Raw genomic sequence first — 22,355 nt, forward strand, 5'->3', positions numbered from 1 at the left:
CCAAAGCTAGGAGCCCAGAACTCCATCTGGTTCTCCCATGTGGGTGGCAGGGACCCAGGCATTTGGGCCATCTTCCTCTGCTTTCCCAGGTGCATTAGCAGGGAGCTGGATGGGAAGTGGAGCAGCTGGGAACAGCATCATAGGAGCCGGCCCGTATAAAGCACTTTCATATACACTGTCTTGTGAGGAAGGTATTATTATGTTTTAAAGATTTGTATTTCATTTATTTGAAAGAATTATAGACAGGTGGAAACAGAGAGATTTTTCCATCCGCTGGCTCACTCCCCAGATGGCTGCAATGGGTGGAGGTGAGTGGATCTGAAGCCAGGAGCCAGGAGCTTCTTCCAGGTCTCCCACGCGGGTGCAGGGGCCCAAGGACTTGGGCCATCTTCTGCTGCTTTCCCAGGCCAGAGCAGAGAGCTGGACTGGAAGTGGAGCAGCCAGAACTCAAACCAGCGCCCATAAGGGACGCCGGCACTGCAGACCAGGGCTTTAACCCGCAGCATCACGGAGCCATCCCCAAGGAAGGCATTATTACGATGCTGGTTTTACAGAGGAAGAAACAGAGCGGGGCTGGGGCAGGTACGTGAAGAGCGGAGACCTCACACTCTCTCCCGATGGTGCTCAGGGCGCAGCAAACACAGGAGAGAGGCGTGGCAGGCCAGGCTGAGGCAGACACCCGCCCCTTGTCCTGACCAAGAGCAGGCGAGTGGGCACGGGTCTGGGGTCCCTGGGTGGCATCCTCCTCAAGCCAGCATCTTCACAGCCTGTCTACCCGGGTCACCTGCTATACAGACACAGGAAGGTCAAAGCCAGGTCCTCCCAGCAAGCTCTGGGGACAAAACTCAAAGGTTTCTATATATATTTTCAAATATTCTTTAAAAAAAGAAAAGAAAGAAAAGAAAAAACATCAGAGACCTGCTCCTCCACAAGGAATCTGCGCAGCCCTTCCCCCTAAGGAAGAGAACACTGGAGCTCTGCGTGTGAGCGTGAAGAGAGGGCCACGCAGGCCGAGGGGGCTCGAGAGCCTCCCCTCACTGCTGCCCTGAGAGGTGCGGGTGGCCGGGGGCTCTGAGGGCCCCGAAAGCTGTGGGGAGCCTGCACAGGCGCCTTGGCCTCCCCGACACCGCGGCGGTGCCGCCCAGCGTGAACCCCAGGGATGCTTCGGCTTTGTCTCATCCTTTCCAGTGTGGGCTGCGGGGGCCGCCTTGCCCTCCCACCGCGTGTCCTGAGACCACAGCCGTTCTCACTCTACATGTGAACGGGAGGCCCGCTCTCCTCAGCAGATCTGAGAGCCCCATGGGTCTCCCTCCGGACCCATTTTTAAACTAAGTGCTCAATAAATACCTCGCCTACAGCCGTAAACCTGTATCGCCAGACAAATAGCAGCTAATTATAGACAGCAAAAACCATTAGAGATGCAAGGGGAAGTCTGTAAAAATTAAAGTGGGACGTTTTCGTGTGTCTCTTTGATTAGCCAGAACTAGTCATTAAAAAATAAGAAAGAAGATGGGGCTGGTGTTGTGGCACAGCGAGTTCAGCCACTGCTCGAGTCCCAGCTGCTCCACTTCCAATCCAGCTCTCTGCTCTGGCCTGGGAAAGCAGTGGAAGATGGCCCAAGTGCTTGGGTCCCTGCACCTTTGTGGGAGACCTGGAAGAAGCTCCTGGCTCCTGGCTTCGGATCAGCACAGCTCTGGCCATTGCGGCCATCTGGGGAGTGAACCAGCAGATGGAAGACCTTCTTCTCTGTCTCTCCCTTTCTCTGTCTGTGACTCTACCTCTCCAATAAATAAATAAAATCTTAAAAAATATATTTTCAGGGGCAGGCATTGTGGTTCAGCAGGTTAAGCCACTGGTTGGGATCCCACAATCCAATATCCGAGCGTGGATCTGAGTCCCAGCTACTCCACTTCTGATCTGACTTTCTGCTACTGCGATCCTGGGAGGCAGCAGATGATGACCCGAGCGCTCAGGTCCCTACCACCCATGTGAGAGACTTGGCTCCTGGCTGCTGCTGCTGCTGCTGCTTCTTCTTCTTTTTTTTTTTTTTTTTTTTTTTTTTTTTTTGACAGGCAGAGTGGACAGTGAGAGAGAGACAGAGAGAAAGGTCTTCCTTTGCCGTTGGTTCACCCTCCAATGGCCGCTGTGGCCGGCGCACCGTGCTGATCTGAAGCCAGGAGCCAGGTGCTTCTCCTGGTCTCCGATGCAGGTGCAGGGCCCAAGCACTGGGGCCATCCTCCACTGCACTCCCGGGCCACAGCAGAGAGCTGGCCTGGAAGAGAAGCAACCGGGACAGAATCTGGCACCCCGACCGGGACTAGAACCCAGTGTGCTGGCGCCACAGGCGGAGGATTAGTCTATTGAGCCGCGGCGCTGGCCAGGCTCCTGGCTTTGGCCTGCCCAGCCCTTGGCTGTTGCAGGCCTTTGGAGAATGAACCAGCACATGAAAGATGCCCCCCACCCGCTCTCTCTCCCCCACTCCGCCCTTCAGAAGAAATAGATAAATAAACATTGAAAAACATTTCCCCCTGCAGTTGATTGGCTGATGGTGCAGGCCTAGTGGACTCAGAGGGCCAGCTGTGCAGGTTCTATGGGCTACACTCTCCGATCCTGATCCAATAAAGTCAGACAAGAAAATAATCCCCCAAGCTGTAATCATATAGAAATTAACAAACACACTAAACACACCTAACCCACAGGGAGGAAAGGAAATTACAACTGAAATTAAACATTATCTAGAAACTAATAAAGAGGACAGGCTCCTTGGTTTAAGCAGCAGGTGTTGAGTACACACCAGGCCTGGTTCTGTTCTCAGCACAGAATGGTGCCTGGTTCATTCCCCATGGAGTGAGCGCACGTTCTCAAAAACAAAACAACCGTCATGCAGTGGCGTGTGTGACACCGGCGGAGCGGGTGGGCAGTCAGGGTGGGGCTGGCTAATTCAGACCAAGTGGGCAGGGAAGCCCTCCCGGAAGAGGTGACCTTCAGACAGACTTGAGCAAGGCAGGGCAGCAGGCCTGGGGAAGCCAGGCCTGGAGCTCTTTGGGATTCCTGGGAAGGAAGTCAAGAGTGAGGGTGGGTGACAGCCAGACACAGAGGTGGCTCAGGCTCTGGGAAAAATGAAAGAGCAGGGGGTCGGTTCGTGAGTCTGGCCTCCCACAGTGGAGCAGAGACTTGGGTACAGATCCTGCAGAGTTCTCACCAGAGCCCTGCAGCACGGATCGCATCAGCCCCGACTTCCAGAGGAGGAAGCCTGGCTCAGAGTTCAGTTTCCTCGTCCAAGGTCAGAGCTGACAGATGAGCAGAGCTGCCCCTCTCTGCCCTGCCACACGCACTGCCTGAGCCTTGCTCGCTGAGCTTCCGCGTGGGGGACCCGCAGGCAGCTGTTGGCGCGCAGGGTGGGGTGGCTGGGCTGAGCTCTGCAGTGGCCCCCTGGTGCTCCCCCAGGAAGTCACCTGGATCACAGCCCTCATGTCCAAGGGCAAATCCGTTCAAATGCCAGGAGCGCCTTGTGCCACAGCCCTGGGTGATCAGCCCCAGGCCCTGCACCTGGGCTCCCCAGGGTGATAAGATCGGCTATGAAGCGCCGGCACCAGGTGTGGCACGTGGTAGGTGCTCAGTCACCGGCTGCTTAGTATACGGGACACTTGACTTCCTTTGGCAGAAACTGAATTGGAGGCTGAATTTCCTCTGGGCTGAGACCGCAGAGCGCTCCCTGGCCAGGGCCGCGGGACGCAGATGAGATCTGTGCCTAATGGGCTTCTGGGCAAGCTCAGCGAGGAGCTCTATCGAATTAGCAGGCCCAGCGGACGCAAGGGAGGGGGCCGGGCTTCTTCCTGAGCCTGGGCCTTGCCTGCCCCCCACCCCTTGGAAATCCGATTACAGGGAGGGCAGGGCCAGGGAGGAAAGTGAGCTAACACAATTAGCAGCTCTGGCTTGTGCCGTGGTGCAGCCTGGGCATGGGCAGGGAGGAGGAGAGAGCAGACGGGAAGCCAGAGCCTCTCACAGGAAATGACAAACCCCGGAGCGTGGACAGGGCCAGCCCAGCCCTGCCCGGCCAGGGGCCCATCCCCAGGCGGTCCCTGCAGAGGCTGGGCCGGCCCTTGGTCAGTGGGGCCATTCCCATTCCCATTCCCACTCCCGCCACGATGGCAGCAGCCCCCGTTTGCACCTTCCCATGCGAGCCTTCTAGCGCGCCCCAGCCGCCGCCGCAGCAGCCAACTGGACGGTAGCCAAGGCTTCTGAGGGCTCGGCTGGGACTTGCCTTACACTAGATGTTGAACCTCAGGAAGTCTTCAGCCCAGATTTCTGACCCCAAGGCAGCTGCTGGGTCCCTGTCCTCAAAGTGCACCCGCCCTCTGCCATTGCAAGGCCAGCTCTGGTCTTCCCGGCTGGCTCCGGCTGACCGAAGCACTGCCGGCCGAGGCCTCGCCTCTCCACTCACAGCCGCGAGAGGCCCGGAAGGCGAAGTGCTGCCCACGGTGGTCCAGACAGAGTGGACCCTCTTCCTGCCGTGCCACCCCCCGCCAATGTGTGTAGGGGGCGTAGAACGAGGCAGCCTGAGGCCCTGACTAGGGGTGGTGGCTGCCTCCATGCCAGCCCGGGACAGAGCAGAGCCCTGAGGGCAGCAGAGGGGAAGACGAGGCCGCGCAGCCACGGAGCTCCGAGCGGCCGCGGCAGCCGCAGGTGACCGCTCACTTCGTCCAGGCTCCTTAAAGCTGAGATGCGTGATGGTGATGGGCAGTTCCACTGGCCACGCCCACTCCCGTTCCCACAGGAACGGAGCCGGGGGCTCTGGGAGACGATGCCCCCTCTCACGTCCCACTGAGAGTGGCAGGAATTTTCCCAGGCCCCAGAGGAGGGTGCCGGGGAGGGCAGAGCAAGTTCCTGCAAATCTGCCCGGCTGGGGAGACACCAGCTTCCCCGTGCAGCTGCGCAGTTGAAACTGGGTCTCCATCACTTGCAGCCCAGACAGCTGACTCACAAGACCATTTTCTTCATCTTGGCTTCCCGGCAGCCAACGTGTCAGGCACATGGGATCTCAATTAAGATTATGACTCGGGTGGGGGGTGGGGATTTAACCTAGCAGGTAAAATGCCTGCGTCCCACATTGGAAAATTTGGGCTCGGTACCCGGCTCCGGCTCCGACTCCAGCTTCCAGGGAGGCAACAGAGATGGGGTCCAGTAACTGGGTTCCTGACACCCACCCGGAAGACCTGACTTGAGTTTCCAGCTCCCAGCTTCCGCCTGGCCCAGCCCAGGCTGTTGCAAGCGTTTGGAGAGTGCGCAAGCAGATAGGCGCTCTTTTCCTGTCTCAGCCTGAAAATAAAGAATTGCGGGGTGGAGGGGGGGGAGGATCATGACTTCCCTGGACCCTTCTGGCAGTTTCTCCACGTTCAAGCCTGCGTCTGTATTTTGGTTTGCTGTTTGGGGGAGCGTGCTGTGTTTTGGGGAACCACACTCCCCAGGCACTGTCTGTATACAGTACACTGATGGGTGTTCCCACATGAGTTACAGCATTTACTATGGAAACTGTTCTGCTTTATTTTATGCCCACCTTCCGGAGAGAAAAACCGAGGCAGGAAACGCACACGGAGAGGTAACAGAACACCCCGGGCCCTGGGTGTCCCTGTCAAGGCAGCCTGGTGGCCAGCATTTTTAGGAAGTGGAGGAGGTGGTCTGGGAGCCAGGAGGGGAGGTAGCCTGTCCACCCTTCTTTGGAGTCAGCTTTGAGGCAGCTCCCGGGAGCCCTTGGCCAGTGCTGGGTTTCCATGCCCGACGGGGCAGAAGCAAGGGCACCTCCTGTGAGGGCAATGGCCGGGGGCAGGGTTAAGGTAGGTGAACCTCACTCAGTTCCCATATGAAACCAGAAGCACAAAGAGGAAGCACCCAGAGGCCACCCACATGAGCACCCTCCCTTGCTCAGTTTTTTAAAAAATATTAATTAATTAATTTGAGAGGCAGAGAAAGAGAGAGGGAGAATCTCATTTGCTGGTTGACCCCCCAAATGCCCACAATGGCTGGGACTGGGCCGGGGCAGAAGCTGGGAACCGGAACTGAATCCAGGAACCCAAGTGCTGGAGCCATCACCGCTGCCTCCCAGTGGGGGCAGGAACCTGGAATCGGAAGCAGATTTGGGACTGAAACCCAGGCAATTCAGTGTGGAATGTAAGCTCCACCAAACGCCTGCCCTTAAGTTTTTCTTTTAAAAGTCTTTATTGAAATACAATTTGTATACCATAAAATTCACCCATATACAACGTACAGTTCAATGGTTTTTAGTACATTTACTGAGTTTACAACCATGGCTATATGTTTAATAGATTTTCATCTCCCCAAAAAGGAACCCCAAATCCATTAGCAGTCACCCCCATTCCCCTCACTCCCAATACTTCTCCCTATCCGGGACAAACCTAATCTACTTCCTATCTCTGTAGATTTGCCTGTTCTGGACATTTCTTTTCTTTTTTTTTTTTTTTCTTTGTGACAGGCAGAGTGGACAGTGAGAGAGAGAGAGACAGAGAGAAAGGTCTTCCTTTTGCTGTTGGTTCACCCTCCAATGGCCGCCACGGCCGGCGCGCTGCAGCCGGCGCACCATGCTGATCTGATGGCAGGAGCCAGGTGCTTCTCCTGGTCTCCCATGGGGTGCAGGGCCCAAGCACTTGGGCCATCCTCCACTGCACTCCCTGGTCACAGCAGAGAGCTGGCCTGGAAGAGGGGCAACCGGGACAGAATCCGGCGCCCCGACCGGGACTAGAACCCGGTGTGCCGGCACTGCAGGTGGAGGATTAGTCTAGTGAGCCGCAGCGCCGGCTTGGACATTTCATATAAAGGGAATCACACAATATGCAGGCTTGTGTGCCTGGCTTCTTTCACTGGGCATAATGCTTTCCAGGTCCACAACATTGCAGCATGAATCAGTACTTCATTCCTTCCCACGGCCGAAAGACATCCCATGGGACATCCCGTGTCATTCATCCGTTCATCAGTCCTTTCCACTGCCTGGGTCTCTTGAATCACAACCGTTTGCAGTATCCTAGCTGATCCTCTTCCTCTTGCTCTGTTGTGTGTTCCTCCCCATCCTCTTCACACACGAGTGAATGAGTGACATCGCCAGTGTCCAGAATGTGAGTCCTGTTTTATGTGTTGATGAAACATGTGTATTCCAGGGCTGGCATTGTGGTGCAGTGAGGAGGAGGGTTAAGGGCCCTCTTGCAGGATCAGCATCCCACATCAGAGTGTCTGTTATAGTCCCAGCTGCTCCGCTTCCAATCCAGCTCCCTGCTAGTGTGCCTGGCAAGGCAGCAGAAGCTGGTCCAGGTCTTTGGGTCCTTGCACCCATGTTGGAGACTTGATGAAAGCCCCCGGCTCCTGGCTTTGTTCTGGCCCAGCTCTGACTGTCGCAGGCATTGGGGAGCAAACCAGCAGATAGAAGCTCTCTTTCTGTCTCTCTGTCTCTCTCTGTAAGCTTGCCTTTCAAATAAACAAATACACCCTTAAAAATAAAATAATTTTTAACAGGAATGGGCATTCCTCTTTGGGGCGTATGCATACGTGCACAGTGTGTTTTAGTTTTTGTTTTACGCTCCTCACGCAGCACCGTCATCGTCGGGACCCTCATGGTGCCTTGAGGACACCTGATTATTCTCGCACCTGCAGTGTGGCGCCTGGGGCGGAGAGGTGGCAGCCACAACAGTTTACAATCCCACTCTCACACCAGGATGGACTCCTGCCACCACACAGACACCCCCAGTGGCCACCCTTTGGGACCTGGACGAGAGGGTCTAGGCCAGGAATGGACTGGCTCGGAGGAGGGCTGGTTTGTGACCAGGCTTCCCCTGGCTGGTGGGCAGCAGGACTGGGGGCACAGGAGGAGATGGGATGGCTTCTCTCCCTCTCCCACGCAGAAGCAGTCGCTGACGCACGCTCGACACCCAGGCGGCAGAGCGCCAGGGCACAGTGGGGGCAGAGGCACACTCCCCGTCCTTGGCGGTCTCACGTCACTCTGTTTCCGGGACGTGGCTTCCCTCTGCGCATTCCGCTCTCACCCAGCGAGGGGGTTCTTTATCCCCCGTGGATTAAAGTTTCGAAAGGGAGACAACCCCAAGGAGTTGCCTTTGTTTTTGGGGAGCAAGGACCTCTGACCTCTAACGCCCACCTCTGTGTGTTGAGCTGGGGAGGAGGTGCTGCAGTCCCTGACTCCCTCCCTGGCACCAGCATCATCAGGAAGGGAGAACTCCAGGGATTCCCTGGGGGCTCGGACTTCTGACACACAGGAAAAGCCTTACGGAGAAAGGAGCCTGAGACAGCTCCTCCCTGAAGAAAGTTCCAGTTCTGGGGGCTGTCGGCCACCTCAGCAAAGCTCGGGGTCACGGTGACATCAGCACACTGTGGCTCCACTGCAGACGGGTGGCTCCTCTGTATTTATTTTAAAGGCAGAGTCATAGAGAGAGGGAGGGAGAGACAGAGAGGGAGGGAGGGAGGGAGGGAGGGAGAGGGAGAGAGAGAGAGAGAGAGAGAGAGAGAGAGAGAGAGAAAGCTTCCATCTGCTGCTGCTTCACTCCCCAGCTGGCCACAACAGCCAGGGCTGGGCCAGAGTGAAGCTAGGAGCCAGGAACCTCATGTGGGTCTCCCATGTGGGTGGCAGGGGCCACTGCCTTCCCAGGTGCATTAGCAGGGCGCTGGATTGGAAGCAGAGCACTGGGACTCGAACCAGTGCACCCCTATGGGATCCTGATGGTTGCAGGTGGCTTAAACCCTCAGTGCCACAATGCCAGCCCCTAAAGGACTCACTCAGAGCTTAGCCTATATCCCTACACCCACTGGGACCTCTTTTTATGCAGCAGATGGGCGGTGGCACTGAACCCATGTGTGTGCCATGTGAGTCCCTTTGTCCTCGTTTTGGTTTCCTAAGTTTGGCTTTCTCATAACCAGCTTCTCCTTTTTTTTAAGATTTATTTTATTTATTTGAAAGACAGAGTTACAGGAGAGGTAGAGACAGAGAGAGAGAGAGAGAGAGAGAGGTCTTCCAGCAGCTCTTTCACTCCTCAATTGGCTGCAATGGCTGGAGCTGAGCCAACCTGAAGCCAGGAGCCAGGAGCTTCTTCCAGGTCTCCCACGCGGGGGCAGGGGCCCAAGTAGTCGAGCCATCTTCCGCTGACTTCCCAGGCCACAACAGAGAGCTGGATTGGAAGTGGAGCGGCCGGGACTTGATCTGCTGCCCATGTGGGATGCTGGTGCTGCAGGCCAGGGCTTTAACCTGCTGAGCCATAGCACCAGCCTCAACCAGCTCTTCTTACACCTGCTGGCAGACCGAGGCTGGGAGCGAGCAGGCGGTGCCTGCACAGTCTCAGGCAGCCACTGGCAGGGAAAGCCACGGCTGTGAGTGCCTGGGGTGGCCTCCAGCTGCTGCTACTTGGTTCCCCTCAGCAGCTTCTGGTTTTCAGAGCCTGGCTCTGGGGAGCAGCTTCTGTGGCTGGCTTTACTGGGAAGTACTTGGGACAGAAAGGGAAGCCTGCATTTCACAACACTGCTTCATTTGCATTTATGTCCCCGTAACTGCTGAGCAGGAATGGATCAGGAGGACTGCCTTCCCCTACCTCCAGCACTTGGCTTCCCAGGATCGTTATGGCTGCTGGAGCCATAGGCGAACAGGTTCCCGGACCTGAAGGAAGACATGGTTATAACGGCAATCGCTGTAAGCTCTTTATGTCCGGTGCCTCCCACATGCCGGGCGTCACGCTAGGTGCTTGACACAAGGGTGCTCCAAAACGTCCGTGGGAAATGGAATAGAAAAATGCATTCTGGGGCGGGCTGCGGTGCAGCAGGCTAAGCCGCACGCGGGAGGCCTGTATGCATCCTCGGGGTGCTGCTTTGAGTCCCAGTTGCTCGGCTCTCCATCCAGCTTCCTGCTAATGCACAGCCTGAGAGGCGGCAGTGATGGCTCAAGCACTTGGGTCCCTGGAACCCACATGGGGGACCCAGATGCAGCTCCTGGCTCTGTCCTGGCTGTTGCAGGCATTTAGAGAATGAACTAGATGATGGAAGATCGGTCTCTTTTCCTCTCTCTGTTGCTCTGCCTTTCAAGTAGATGAAAAATAAACATTTTTTTAAAAGCTGCATTTATTTTGGTGCAAGAAATTGGAAATCCATGCATAGTGCATTTCCCATGACCTTTGGGAAGACGCCTCATATTTATTCTCACGACTGCCCACAACCACACTGCAAGGGACGCTCACCTGCACTCGTGTGTGACAGACTGGGGTGCCTGGGCTCCCGTCCCAGTGCAGAGACTGCCTGTCTTTCTGGCCTTAGAGGCCACACCTTTCTACTACCCCTGCCAAGCAGGACCCCCACTTTCCACCCAGCACCCTCCCTGACTCCCCATCTCCACCCCATCGTTGGGGCAGGGGCTTCGCGGGCACCAGAAGGGGCCGCAGAGATCGGGAAGTGACGCAGAGCCGGGACGCGCTGGTTAGTTCCCTCTCCGCCGGCACTGAGGGGGAGCAGGCGCCGGGGATCCGTGCCCACAGACGGGCAAGAAGGGGCACAGAGAGCCGGGGGCAGCTGTGGCGCAGAAGCCGCTCTCAGAGCTGCCCTCCAGAGGGGCCCACCGCGATCGCCCGGGAGGAGGTTTGAATAGCAGAGGCCCTGGGGGAGCCAGGGCAGCTGATGCCTCCTGAGCCCTGGAGCCACACCGAAGACCGGCAGCAAGAAAGGCCTGGCGACCGCGGGCACGGCAGGGGTCCGGGCTTTCCCTGTGCACGCAGCCTGGGTTCCTGAGCGAGGCTGCTGGGGAGAGGGGGTGCGTCATGAGAAAGGGAGACTGGGTGGGGAATGGGTGAGCTCCAGGCAGAGAGCCTGCCGTGTGCTCAGCACGGGCACAGGGAGGGGACGAGGGAGAGGAAGGGGACCTGCTGGCTGAGAAGCTCGTGCCTCCCCCAACTCTCAGAGGTCCCCTGCCCCTCCCCCACCCGTGGACCCCAGTGGGGATGAGTGCAGAAGCCCACAGGGCAGGCCCACCCTCAGGGCCTACACAGGAGCTCGGAAGCTCCCTGTTGCTCTGGATTTTGAAGGTGGCAATCCCGGAGTGTGAGGAAGGTGGAGCCCGGGCACCAGGAATTCCAGGACTCACGCAGGTCGTCACCTGTTGTGCAGCCGGGTGGTCTCGGTAAGGGCCTGGCCGGAGACAGCGCCTTCCTGCCTGGCAAGGCCTTGCCCCCGGCCGCAGAGGCACCCAGGGCTGAAGAGCCAAAGCCTTGCCCATCACTGGATTAGCAACCACGGAGCCAATGCCAACTAGAACCCAAAGTCCAAATGACCCCGTGTGACACAAGTGGGCTGATAGTCTTGAATCCTGAATGTGCCTATAGCTTGACCTCTTAGGCAGCAGCCCAGACAACTCCAGCTTATCCTCGAAGCTTGACCTTTTTTGTGGGCGGTCCTGGAGGCCAGCTGGCCTTGTGGTCCAGTGCACGGGCATCAGGACCAGCCCGGCCAACCCTGAGCCCCTCCCGCCTGCCCTTCCCAGTGGCCCCCATGGACTTACCAGCTCCTGAAGTCTGCACTTCCTGCACATTGACCTGGGAGAAAAAGTGGATAAACAGCACTGAGTTTAGCAGGCAGGAGGTGCAAACCCCACTCCTCAGGGCCACCTCAAGTGTACCTGCTGGGCTTCGGGGGGTGTGAGGTTGTCTCCTGGACCCCAGATCAGGGAGTGGGTCCCTCCAGGCTCCATCAGCCTCCTGAGAGCCATGCCGAGCACCCAGCTTCACTGGGGCCCAAGCCTGTGCCACCTCCGGGGTCTCTCCACTGAAGAGCAAGCTGGAGGAGCTGGAGGATTTGGACACGATTGGCTTTGTGCCAATTCTCACCCCCACAGTCCCCGGACCTGGAGGGAGGCAGAGGCAGGGCCAGCTGCCCACTCACCCTCCCCACGAAAGCTAAACTTGGCTGCCCCTGCCCCTAGGGGGCTGCTCAAGGAGCAAAGCTTTCGGAGCAGGTTCATTGAAAACTGGGATAAAGCTAAGAGCTGCGAGCTGCAAGCCGCCTTAGCACAGCTCATTTAGGGAAAAAAAGATCTTCCAGGAACCCGGAGGATCTGAGCCAGCCTTCTTGGGCCCTGCCAAAGGGGCAGAACCCATTAGAAACGTGTCCTTTCGCCTTCCAGCCCCAGGGTGCTGACAGCTTGAAGGGTCCCTTTCCTCCCCTCTTAGCCGCTACATGCCTGCAACCCAGAGAACACCCGTCTCACCCTCTGACCCCTTCTGTCTCTTCTCTCCGAAATGTCTATTGCTCTTCTCTGGAAGTCATTCAAGTGCTAGCTTTGTCACCCAGAGGCTGAAACATCAGCACACACACCCTAGAGGCATCAGTGCCCGGGAGAGGTGAGGGGGAGGGTGGCCCGCGGCCAAGCTCGGCGGGACCCAGTCCTTGCTTTGCCAAAGGTGCGACACCCCTCTCCCAGCCTCCTGATACACATTTCCAGGCCCTCGCCACTGGTGCACGTCCCAGCTGGTGTCCCCGGGGAGGTTAGGGTGTTTCTCCCAGTCTGGAACCGCAGCAAGACACGAGGCGAGCACAGAGCCCCGCCAGGCCCCTGCCTCCCTGCAGCGAGGCGCTGGGTCCCTGCAGCCGGCCATGCCCAATCCTGCGTGACAGGCTCCAGGATGCTTGTGCAGGCCTTGCTTCCTCCACACCTCCCGGGCTGCGTGCAGGCGCCTCCTGTGGCAGATGTGTCTTATTTGAAAGACGCTTCCCGCCCCAAGTCTAGTTTCATTGCCATTCGAATTCTCCCTTGTGTTTCTCTGCCTGCCCACTCTGAGTGCCACACTGGTGCGTTGGGCTCCCTGGTCCAGATCTGTCCCCAGGGCCCAGGGGGCTGGAGCTCAGCCCAGAGCCTTCTCCTCGGCCTAGTCGGACTTCCCAGAGGGTTTTGTGCGGCTTAGTTTCCTCTTGAATTAGATGTTATAGAATATTACACACACACACGCACACAGAGGGCTGCATGGCACCATCCAGTCAAAACTGTCTTTGGCATAGACACAGAGCTCACCCACAGCCTCTCACTTTCCGGATTCTCTTAGGGCTGGCCCCCTGCCGGATGGCAGAATTTCAGCTCCAGAGGCCGGAGAGCAGCGTGCTGCCCCAGCTTCTGGGGCCCGGGTCACCTCCAGCACCACCATATTCACACAGCAGTTGAACAGAACTGGCCACCGCCTGCAGATCTGCTGTCACAAAGCGAGGGTACCATGCCTCTGTCGGCCACGCCTGGCTCCTTTAAGTTCCCAGCTCCCGGACCCTTGGCTTCCTAAAATACAGTTGGTGCTAAAGTCCCCCAACACAGCTGTAGTCTGGTTTCCTACAATCAGAATAATTTATTCTCCTGTTTTCGGATTACGACTTGCTGATAAACAGTAAACTCTTTCCCTGCAGAATTTGCTTTCTTATATTCCTTATGCATCCTTATGTTTCATCCAAAACCACCTTCAGTGGGGTGTGCACATCGCTATCACCCAGCAACAGAGAGCAAAAAAGAGAAGATATGCTAATGGTGGCAAACACTTCTGTGCTAAGTACCAATGTGCTAAGCTGTGAAAACATAGTTTATTGTATAATTATTATATACAGATATCTTCTATTTCTATTGTATCAATAAATAAGCATCTATGCCTATATATGCTTGATATTTTAAAACATATTTATTTGAAAAGTAGAGTGATGAAGAGGGAGAGGGTTATCTTCTATCCACTGTATCACTCCTCAAATGGCCACAACATCCAGGACTATGCGAGACTGAAGCTGGGAGCCAGGAACCCCATCAGGGGGTCTCCCATGTGGTTGGCAAGAACCCAAGTACTTGGGCCATCACCCACTGCCTCCCGGGTACACTAACGGGAAGCTGACTCAGAATCAGAGTGGCTGAGACAAGTCAGGCACTCCAACATTGGATGCAGATGTTCCAAGTGGCGGCTCTGCCTGCTTTGCCAAAACGCCTGGCCCTGGTGTGCTCAAACCCTCCAACGCAGAGGTGCTGCGGAGGGCACGTCCACATGTCACAGAGGACGACGAGGCTCCGAGCAGCTGTGCACTTGCCAAGGACTTTGGCCCCCAACTGGTTCTGGAGGGCAGAACAGTTACTGCAGGAATAAGAACTCGTGAGTGGGATGACCCCCCAGGAGCTGGAATGGAAGGAACGAGATTTTAAACTGAAGAGGGACTTCCATTTCATGGTCCCCAGGGGCCTGGGTGTTTTCCCCGAGGCTAACGCAGGTGTTCCATTGAAGAACCAGGACAGAATGCGCTTGTCTTTGCTAGATCAATGTCATGGAGAGATAAGAGCAGTTAGCCTTAACTTTTAAGGTGGGGTCTTGGTAAGGCTAGAGAGGTTAGAAAACACTGAGGGGCCGGTGCTGTGGCATAGCAGGTAAAGTTGCTGCCTGCAGTGTCCACATCCCATATGGGTGCCGGTTCAAGTCCCGGCTGCTCCACTTCCGATCCAGCTCTCTGCTATGGCCTGGGAAAGCAGTAGAAGATGGCCCAAGTCCTTGGGCTCCTGCACCCATGTGGGAGACCCGGAAGAAGCTCCTGGCTTCAGATCGGCACAGCTCCAGCTGTTGCAGCCAACTGGAGAGTGGACTAGCGGATGGAAGACCTCTTTGCCTCTCCTTCTCTCTCTGTTGTAACTCTTTCAAATAAATAAATCTTAAAACAAACAAACAAACAAACAAAAACAAAAACAAAAACAAAAAACACAACAACAAAGAAAACACTACTGTGGAACAAAATAAGGAAAAAAAGAGGTGGCAGAGGCCCCAAGTATTGTCACTAGCCAGTGTGTGTGGGCAGTCCAGCAGGGAGATTGCTGGCCCATGAAGGCCTGCGGTGGTCAGCAACCCCCACCCTCACTCACCTGTCTCAGGTGCGTGTGTAAGCCTGCTGGTGTTCATCAGACAACAGCCCCCAGCCCACCCGTGGTGTTTATACCTTCTAACAACGGCGTCTGCCAAGAACATTCCCAAACCAACCTCCATTATTACTAAGGCTCATACTTGAGGATTTTTTTGAGTCCTAGTGACCGAGTGTCTTGGAGACCGGTGCAGTGGCGTGTTGAACGCTGCTTCTGTGGGCCCAGGAAGCCGATGAGCCCACCTCCCGTGTCATTCTTGCCACTGGGAGTCTGCTTGAACCCTTCCCTCCCAGCTTCCCTAGCCCACAAGAACTTCTTTAATGCCTAGGGATTCTGGGTCAGCATCTGGCTAGCCTTCTCTCCCTGGTTTTCGCAGGCGTAGCAGACGCAGAGGCAGCCCTTGTCTAAGGTAGCATTCTGCACCTCAGCTGGAACAGCCCACGAGCTTGTAACTTTGGACCCCAGAAAGGAGTTATCTCCCAACTTCAGTAATGCCCCATTTCCCAACGATGTGACCGTCTCATGGATGAGCACTGGCAAGAGCCTTGTGCACAGCCACAAGCAGACGCTGTTGTGAACGGGATCTGGGAACCCCTGCCTGTCCCTGGCAAGTCAGAGCTTGGCCTCTGAGTGTCCGTCCTGGGAAGCACCTTCCCACCCGTGCACGGACCATGAAACCAGCCAGGATGCAATGGATGGGACCTTCCTGCGTGCTCTCTTCTAGTGCACGTGAGAAGCACTCTTTTTATAAGAAATTCAAGTGATTTTGAAGTCTCTTGATTTCATCCTAGCATGAGCTCAAGGTCAGCTGAGCAGGGGCTGGCACACAGCCGTGTGAACCGCCACCAGCCACCCTGCTGCTGCTGCCCCCGGAGCCCTGCTTCCCACCTGGGGCTTCGACCCTGACGTGTCACCCCGCTGAGGGGACAGCCTCCCTGTGGAAGCGCCCACTTGCCTGATGGGAGTTTTTGCTTGGCAAGAAATCTCAGTGGAGGAGGCAGAATATGAGTTTTGCTTTTTTGAAGAAAAAAGTATTTAATTCATACCTGAGATGGGGCAGGAAAAACAACTGCATATTTGGAATCATCGGAAAACATCGTGTGTGTTTGTGTGTGTGTGTGTGTGTGTTGGGGGTGGTGGTGTTTGTGATGGGTAAGCCTGGGCAGGAGACCAAGCAGACATGGCTCCTACCCTACACTCCGCTGTCCAGGATGGCCTTTGTCCAACCCCCAGAAGTGACAGCAAGCGCTGTCGGGGATGTGGCGTAGCAGCCTGTGTCTTCTGTCTTCAGCATGGCTTTGAACCAAGGTTCCTCAAGGCAAGAATTAAAACGGGAAACAATGCAAGGAGGAGGGGTGTCTAGGCAACCAAGTCTTCCCTGGAAGAGAAGAGGAAGGCGTGAGAAGCGAGTAACAGGTTTATTTGCATATACACAGGGAAGAAGGAGTTCTGCCGGCTGGCAGGGCGGGGCTGGTGAGGAGTAAGGCCTCGGCAGAGGAAGGCACCTTGCAGACGGACAAGAGATGCCCGGCTTGTTTAGCTGAGCTCAGCGGCAAACTTCAGCTGCCCCGAGCTGATGACTCAGGGAACTCCTGTATCTGCCGTCCTTGAGAATCACTCACAAAACCGTGTGGAAGACAAAGCGGAGAGGAACGGTTCCCCGGATCCGGGCTTGCCACAGAACATTTATGCACAGGATGCAGGGCGAAACAGAGGTGCTCCCACATCCTGGGAGCTCTTACTCTGCGCGGTGCCATCTGCACTGTGGGTGAAAACACTCAACGTGGTAGAGTCTGGAGATGAACTACACCCAGCCTACTAGAAGGAGCCTGGGGGTGGAGCCTGCCAGGCTCCGAGGACCACAGCCGCAGGCACAAGGTCTCTGGAATCACAGGTGGCTGGTGACAGAAACACGCATTCCTCAGCCGGTCCCTGGGGGTCCTGCGGGGCCTCCCTCCTGGTGAGCTGACCCCGGGCTGCTAAGGGAGTCTCTCCTAACCATGGAAGGTGTTCTCGCTGAAAGGGACCTCTCTTGGCTTCTGAAGCTAGCCACTGAACTCGAGTTCTGCACTTGGGAACTGTAACCGGACAGCTCCTTCTCCAGGGAGCTTTACTCCTTTGCTCCAGGAGGAGGTAAGGATGGTCCTTAGCACAGTCAGAAGAGGCTACCTGATGGGATTTAAAGGAAATAAAACAGGGGCTAGGTGTACTGACTGCGGAGGGGAAGAGAAACACACAGTGAGTGATTATAACTTTTCTTGTGTATAAAGGGTTAAAAATTCCAATTTAATACATCTTGGAAAAGCAAATGTAAAATGACTTGGGCTTATAAAACCAGAATTTACAATTATCTGTGAATAGTCAAAGACAAATCATAGAACCATCTTCATTACAAATCCAAAAGTAATTCTACCGTTGGTTACAGAATCACTTTCCCGTTCCCTGGGAGGAGTTCACTGTTAGTTGTCCACACCCTCACTGCTATCACACTCTGCCGCCTTCTCCTCAAACAGCATTGTCACACCCCAGCCGCAGCACACATACCAGGCACATCTTCCCTTCTGTAAAGCTGAGCAAGATGTCTCCTGTCTCCTTGTGGCTTCCACAGACCACCTTCGTTGTGTAAGTAACCCCTCGCCCAGCGCCTGATTTCCTCCAAATCTCCAGCCTCGACAGGCTGCCCGCCTAGGTCCCAGTCCCGCCAGGGCTGAGCCTTACCTAAAAGGCAGGCTGGGCCACTGGGGACACCACAGCCTCGCACCAGGATCTCCCTATGCCAATCCCAGCTACACTCATGGATATCTGGCATCTTTGTGCTCAAGAAGTTGCCCTGTTCTTCTTTCCCTCTCCGTCATTTTGCACCAGGGTTTCACCCTTTCAGACATCTATGCTGACAAGCTATCTGGTCATTCCTAGGTCTTCTTATCTTGCACAACCCTTCACTGGCAACTGACTACAACCACCACCGCAATGCTGCGTCTCTTGGCTTCTCCCCCTCTTCACCTTTATCTGCCTCCATCAAATGGTCTCTTCTGGAAGCCAGGAGTCTCAAGCCAGAGACTCCTCTCCTCATCCCCTCTGCCTCCTAACAGACCAGCTCGGTAAGAGCCTCTTGTTACTTAGCGATGCTGACTGCCCAGCAACATCCAGCCAGGATACCGCCGCCTCTCGTCCCCGCTAGCCCGAGGGAAGACGCCAGTCCCAACAGCTCTGACCAATGGTGCTGGGTTGAATGAAATGGATACAGTAGCACATGCTGTCTTCACTACACTCTTCATAACACCCACTGCAGTGTCTCAGCACAAAAGCTCTTGAGAGCTGTCTTTCCCCCTCTTCCAATAAGCCTAGACTCCATCACACGGAGCCAAGGAAGCACCTGCTGGCCTCCTGAGAGCCTCTTAGCAACTAGCACCTAACTGGTTAAAGCGTGTTATCCACAACTAGTCCTATTTGATGCCCTCCATACAGTACATGCTGCAGCATGGCTCAATTTTGTGCAGCGAACCTGACCAGGGATCTTTACTTTCTTGAATCTGACCTTAAGCGCTAACCTCTCATCAGCATTAAACATGCTGTTTGTAGTGTGTCCGCATTAAATGCTCAATGGAGATGTGTTACTTAGAGAAAACACGGAAGTCTTCCTTAACAAAGGAGCCATGCCTTTCTCTCCAACACAGCCCATGGGCTGCGGGCCAGGTCTCCTCGCCTCTCCTCTCCATCCTTTGCACATCCTTCCACAACTCCCTGGCAGCACAGCTGGCCTTCACAGGCACTCACTGTGCTAAGACAGAACACCTGCGGCACGTCAACAGCGTGGAATGGCAAAAACTGCAGACCCGCAGGTCCCTCTCGGAGGACGCCTAAAGGAAGGTCTCACGGGGCACTGAGCTCACACGTGCCAGCGCGCACACGCACAGGAACAGGTCCATCCACCTGCACAGGTACACTATGTGCAAATCTCACTAGGAAGGAGTCACCTGGGTTTCCCGCCCCCCTCTGCCTTTTTTAACAAAGCACAAGCCAGTGGCCAGCTAGACACTCAGACCCAGTGTAGAATGTTGAAGAGAAGGGAGCAGCATCAGACACAAAATTTCAGGCCCTGGTTTTATGTGCCTTTAATACTTTTTTCCTTTCCTCTGTGTTCACTAAACAAGAATTTTTTTTTAATAAGGCTACTTTTTGTAGCTTTTTGTTTTCCCTTTGTATTTATCATGTTTTTAATTTCTTCTCTGAGGAGGAATTCTCTGAATCTGCATCTTCCAACTCCACTCGGTGCCTTTTCAGGCCACTGTGGCCGTGAACAGCCCTGCCGCTGTCTGTGGCTGCGGGGTCAGTGGGGTCCTCTCTCGTTCCAGCACTGGGGGTCTCGCAGGCCATTTCAGACCCGCAACAATCTTTGTGTACGAGTGTCCCTGCCAGGGACGAGTTATCATGGTCAGCGTCTGAATGTCCTGGGGAAGAGCAGGTCACCGCCTCCAGCTCCCCAGAGTTCTGCCCATTGTTGTGGGGGTGAGGGGGGCGGGGGTGCAAGCGTCCATTGTTGTGGTTGGCACAGATGGTGTCGAGACCCCTCTCCTCACTGTCATCAGACTGGGTCCTGGGACAGCCGCCAGACCCACTGTTGAGAGTGGAGCCAGATGCCTTGGGGACAGGAGGAGAGGGCGGCTCCTCGGCCCGGCTGCTTAGGGCCTTGCTAAGGGCCTTTCCGTTGAGCTTCTTGGTTTCAAAAGAATGTTCTAGAGAACCAGCGCTGCTAGCGTCCTGCGAGGCGCCCTCCTGCGCATCTGCACACGGGCGGTTGCCATGCTCCTGGCCTGGGCCACTGCTGGGATTTCTCGAAGTCCCTTCTTTATAGGCGTCCCTGCTGCAGCCTTCAGGGGGCAGGTCCTGGTTCCTCGGGGCCAGGGCTGAGGGCAGACAGGCGTCCTTACTCGAGGAGGGGGCTGGGTTGTCTTTGTGGCTGGTTCCTGCTCGCCCTTCTTCGGCCTCCCCCATCCCGAGGGACGACTCTCCGTCTTTGTTATTGGAGTAGGAGATGTAGGAGTAGCGGAGCCACTTGTAAGCTTTGTAAATCTTTCGCTCGACCGACTCCACATCGGAAGTTGGGGAGGTGCGGCTCTGCTGGATCTCTAGGGTGCTGGCATCCCGCTCGGGGGAAGAGGCAGGGGAGGACGACAGGTCGTCCACCTTGATCTGGGGGTAGTCGTAGTTATCTTCTCCAATGTAGGTGTTGGCAGGCTTGCCGGGGGCCCCGGGCCTCTCCTCCCTGGGCGTCTTCTGCCGGCGCCGCATGGCATTCCGCTGCCGGGTGGAGGTGCGGCGCTCATTCAGCTCCTCCTCGTCCTCCGAGCTGCTGGAGCTACTGGAGCTGCTGGACTCGTCTTCGGGGCTGGGTGACCGGGGCCGGGGAAAGAGATCCGTGTCCAGTTCCACCTCACAGGCGTTCTCTTCAGAGTCAGACTCATTGGAGAGGGCCAGCAGGCGCTTGTCCTGGTAGCGCCGCAGGGCTGACAGGCGCTGCTGGCGAGAGGCTGCATCCTCACATGTGGGCGTCGGCGGAGTGGATGCCACCGTGTTTGTGGTGGTGACCCGCAGGGGCCCCAGGTGGAAGGCGCTGTCGGCAGACTCGTCCACGGTGGGGGGCGGGGAGCGGGGCAGTGAGGCTGAGGACTCGGAGTCAGTATAGCCTGAGCGCTCGCTGACGCCGGCGTGCAGCTGGAGGATGGTGCTCTCGCTGAGGTCGCTGTCAGAGTCGGAGCTCCAGCCCTCAATCTCTCGGCGCACCAGGGAGTCAAAGAAGGCCATCATGCGGGGGTCCTCCTGGACCGACTGGTTGGCATAGTCATGCGACAGGCCGCTCCCGCTGTTCAGCACGAGGCTGATGTACTCTTCGTGGGTGTAGAGGCAGCGGGAGTCATCCTCAATCCGACCGTCGAGGTCTCCAGTACATCCCGGCTGCTTGTACGGGCTCCAGATCTGCAGGGAAGGTGAAGAGAGCAGCAGTGAGGACGGTGGGAAAGCAGCCTACAGCTAATGGTGACGTAGAGCGCCCAGGCCGAGCTTCCCAGACCCTGCCTGCTGCTGAGCCAGGATGGCAACCAGCTGTTAAAAATACATTCTTTCCAAGACTGGATCATGTGAGCTGCACAGGAGAACCGAGGCTTCCAGAGGCGGATGCAGGGACAAAGTGTGGTCTAGGACATGGTCTTAGCCTCCTGCCAGAATCCCAGAGTCCTGTCCCCAGGCCCAGGATGGTCACAGGCTGGCTCCCCACACGCTCCCTCCCCTCCAGCTCCTCTCTTAGCAGTTCAGACACCATTGATCATAACCTCAGGGGATGGGGAAGACTTTAAGGTATCGGCCACAGTGTCAGAAACTTCCACCAGACTGAGGCTGTGCACTGAGAGGTGGAAACAGACCCGCAGTCAGTGCTCTGTGACAGTTAATATTGAGCCTATAGCTCCACTTCCCCCAACTGCAACACTGCTATTTTTAACTTATGGGAGTTGCTTGCTGGAGTGTGATAAGAATAGCCAAGGGCCTATACTGCGGATACAAGCATCAGCTACCCAGGGAACTGCTTTCTCTTAACCAGGGAGTACCTGGCTGGCTCCACAGCTCCTCTGTTAGCTGAGGGAACAGGTAAGACACATGGTCCCTGGAGTGGTGACTGCAGCCCTTGACATCCTCTACTCCTTGGTCATAGCTAAAAAGCAGCAGAACTAACGCTTCAACACAGGCCTGATTCAAAGGCGTAACTTTATAAGTTGGATAAGTTATGCAAAAACCAAGCTCAGGGTAATTAAGCTGTCATGGCAGATGAGACCGATCAGCTCCACCTGAGTGCCAGGCTGGTCCTGAGCAGCAGAGAGTCTCAGTTACATCAGCCTGTAGCCATGGCAACTCCATGCACTTCCAGGCGATCTGCCTGCCTGACAGGCTGGTGTCTATCTTTAGATGGCACCCAACAGAAAACAATGGCCTTCACTCCTCTTCTTCCTCCAAGACAGAGACATTGTTTTCCCAAAGGTATCTGAGGGCAGATTCACCTCCTTGTGAGAACTTCCCTGAGGCTCATGCCTGCCATGCTTTACCAGGTGATGCCTGGAGGAGGTGGCTCTTTCAAGTACCCCAGGTCAAAGGGGCTGAAGAGACCTTCTAGTCAGCTTCTCCCCACTATTCCCAGCTCAGAGTCACTCCTTCAGGTTACTCCCCGCCCACAACTGCTCGGATCTCTTCCCTCTCCAGTGTCCTAGTCTCACCCTGCAGAGTTGGAGACAATGGTTCCCACATTCTGGTGGTGAACAATGGCTAATTACAGTGCTGACTGACTGCCAAGAGCTGACTTAGTAAGTCTTAGATAGGTACCAGGACTGTGCATTAAAAACATTTCAAAAAATCTATTTTTAACTTATTTGAAAGGCAGAAAGAGTCAGAGATCTGCCAG

The 22,355-nt window shown here is 55.8% G+C and overlaps 1 protein-coding gene across 8 annotated transcripts in view; it reads right to left on the minus strand.

Moving 5' to 3' along the window:
* Window positions 1–17,161: 17,161 nt before the first annotated feature.
* The window catches only part of DCAF5 (DDB1 and CUL4 associated factor 5), a 106,747-nt gene continuing 101,553 nt past the window's right edge, over window positions 17,162–22,355 (minus strand). For all 8 annotated transcript variants that reach the window (XM_070065145.2, XM_051826322.3, XM_089322171.1 and 5 more), the window contains one exon: window positions 17,162–20,884. In XM_070065145.2, the coding sequence (XP_069921246.1) occupies window positions 19,118–20,884 (1,767 nt within the window). In that variant the 3' untranslated portion in view covers window positions 17,162–19,117. The remainder of the gene's footprint in view (window positions 20,885–22,355) is intronic.

Source organism: Oryctolagus cuniculus, chromosome 20 (assembly GCF_051225735.1).
Source record: "Oryctolagus cuniculus isolate XC-2025 breed Fujian yellow rabbit chromosome 20, ASM5122573v1, whole genome shotgun sequence".
NCBI lineage: Eukaryota > Metazoa > Chordata > Mammalia > Lagomorpha > Leporidae > Oryctolagus > Oryctolagus cuniculus.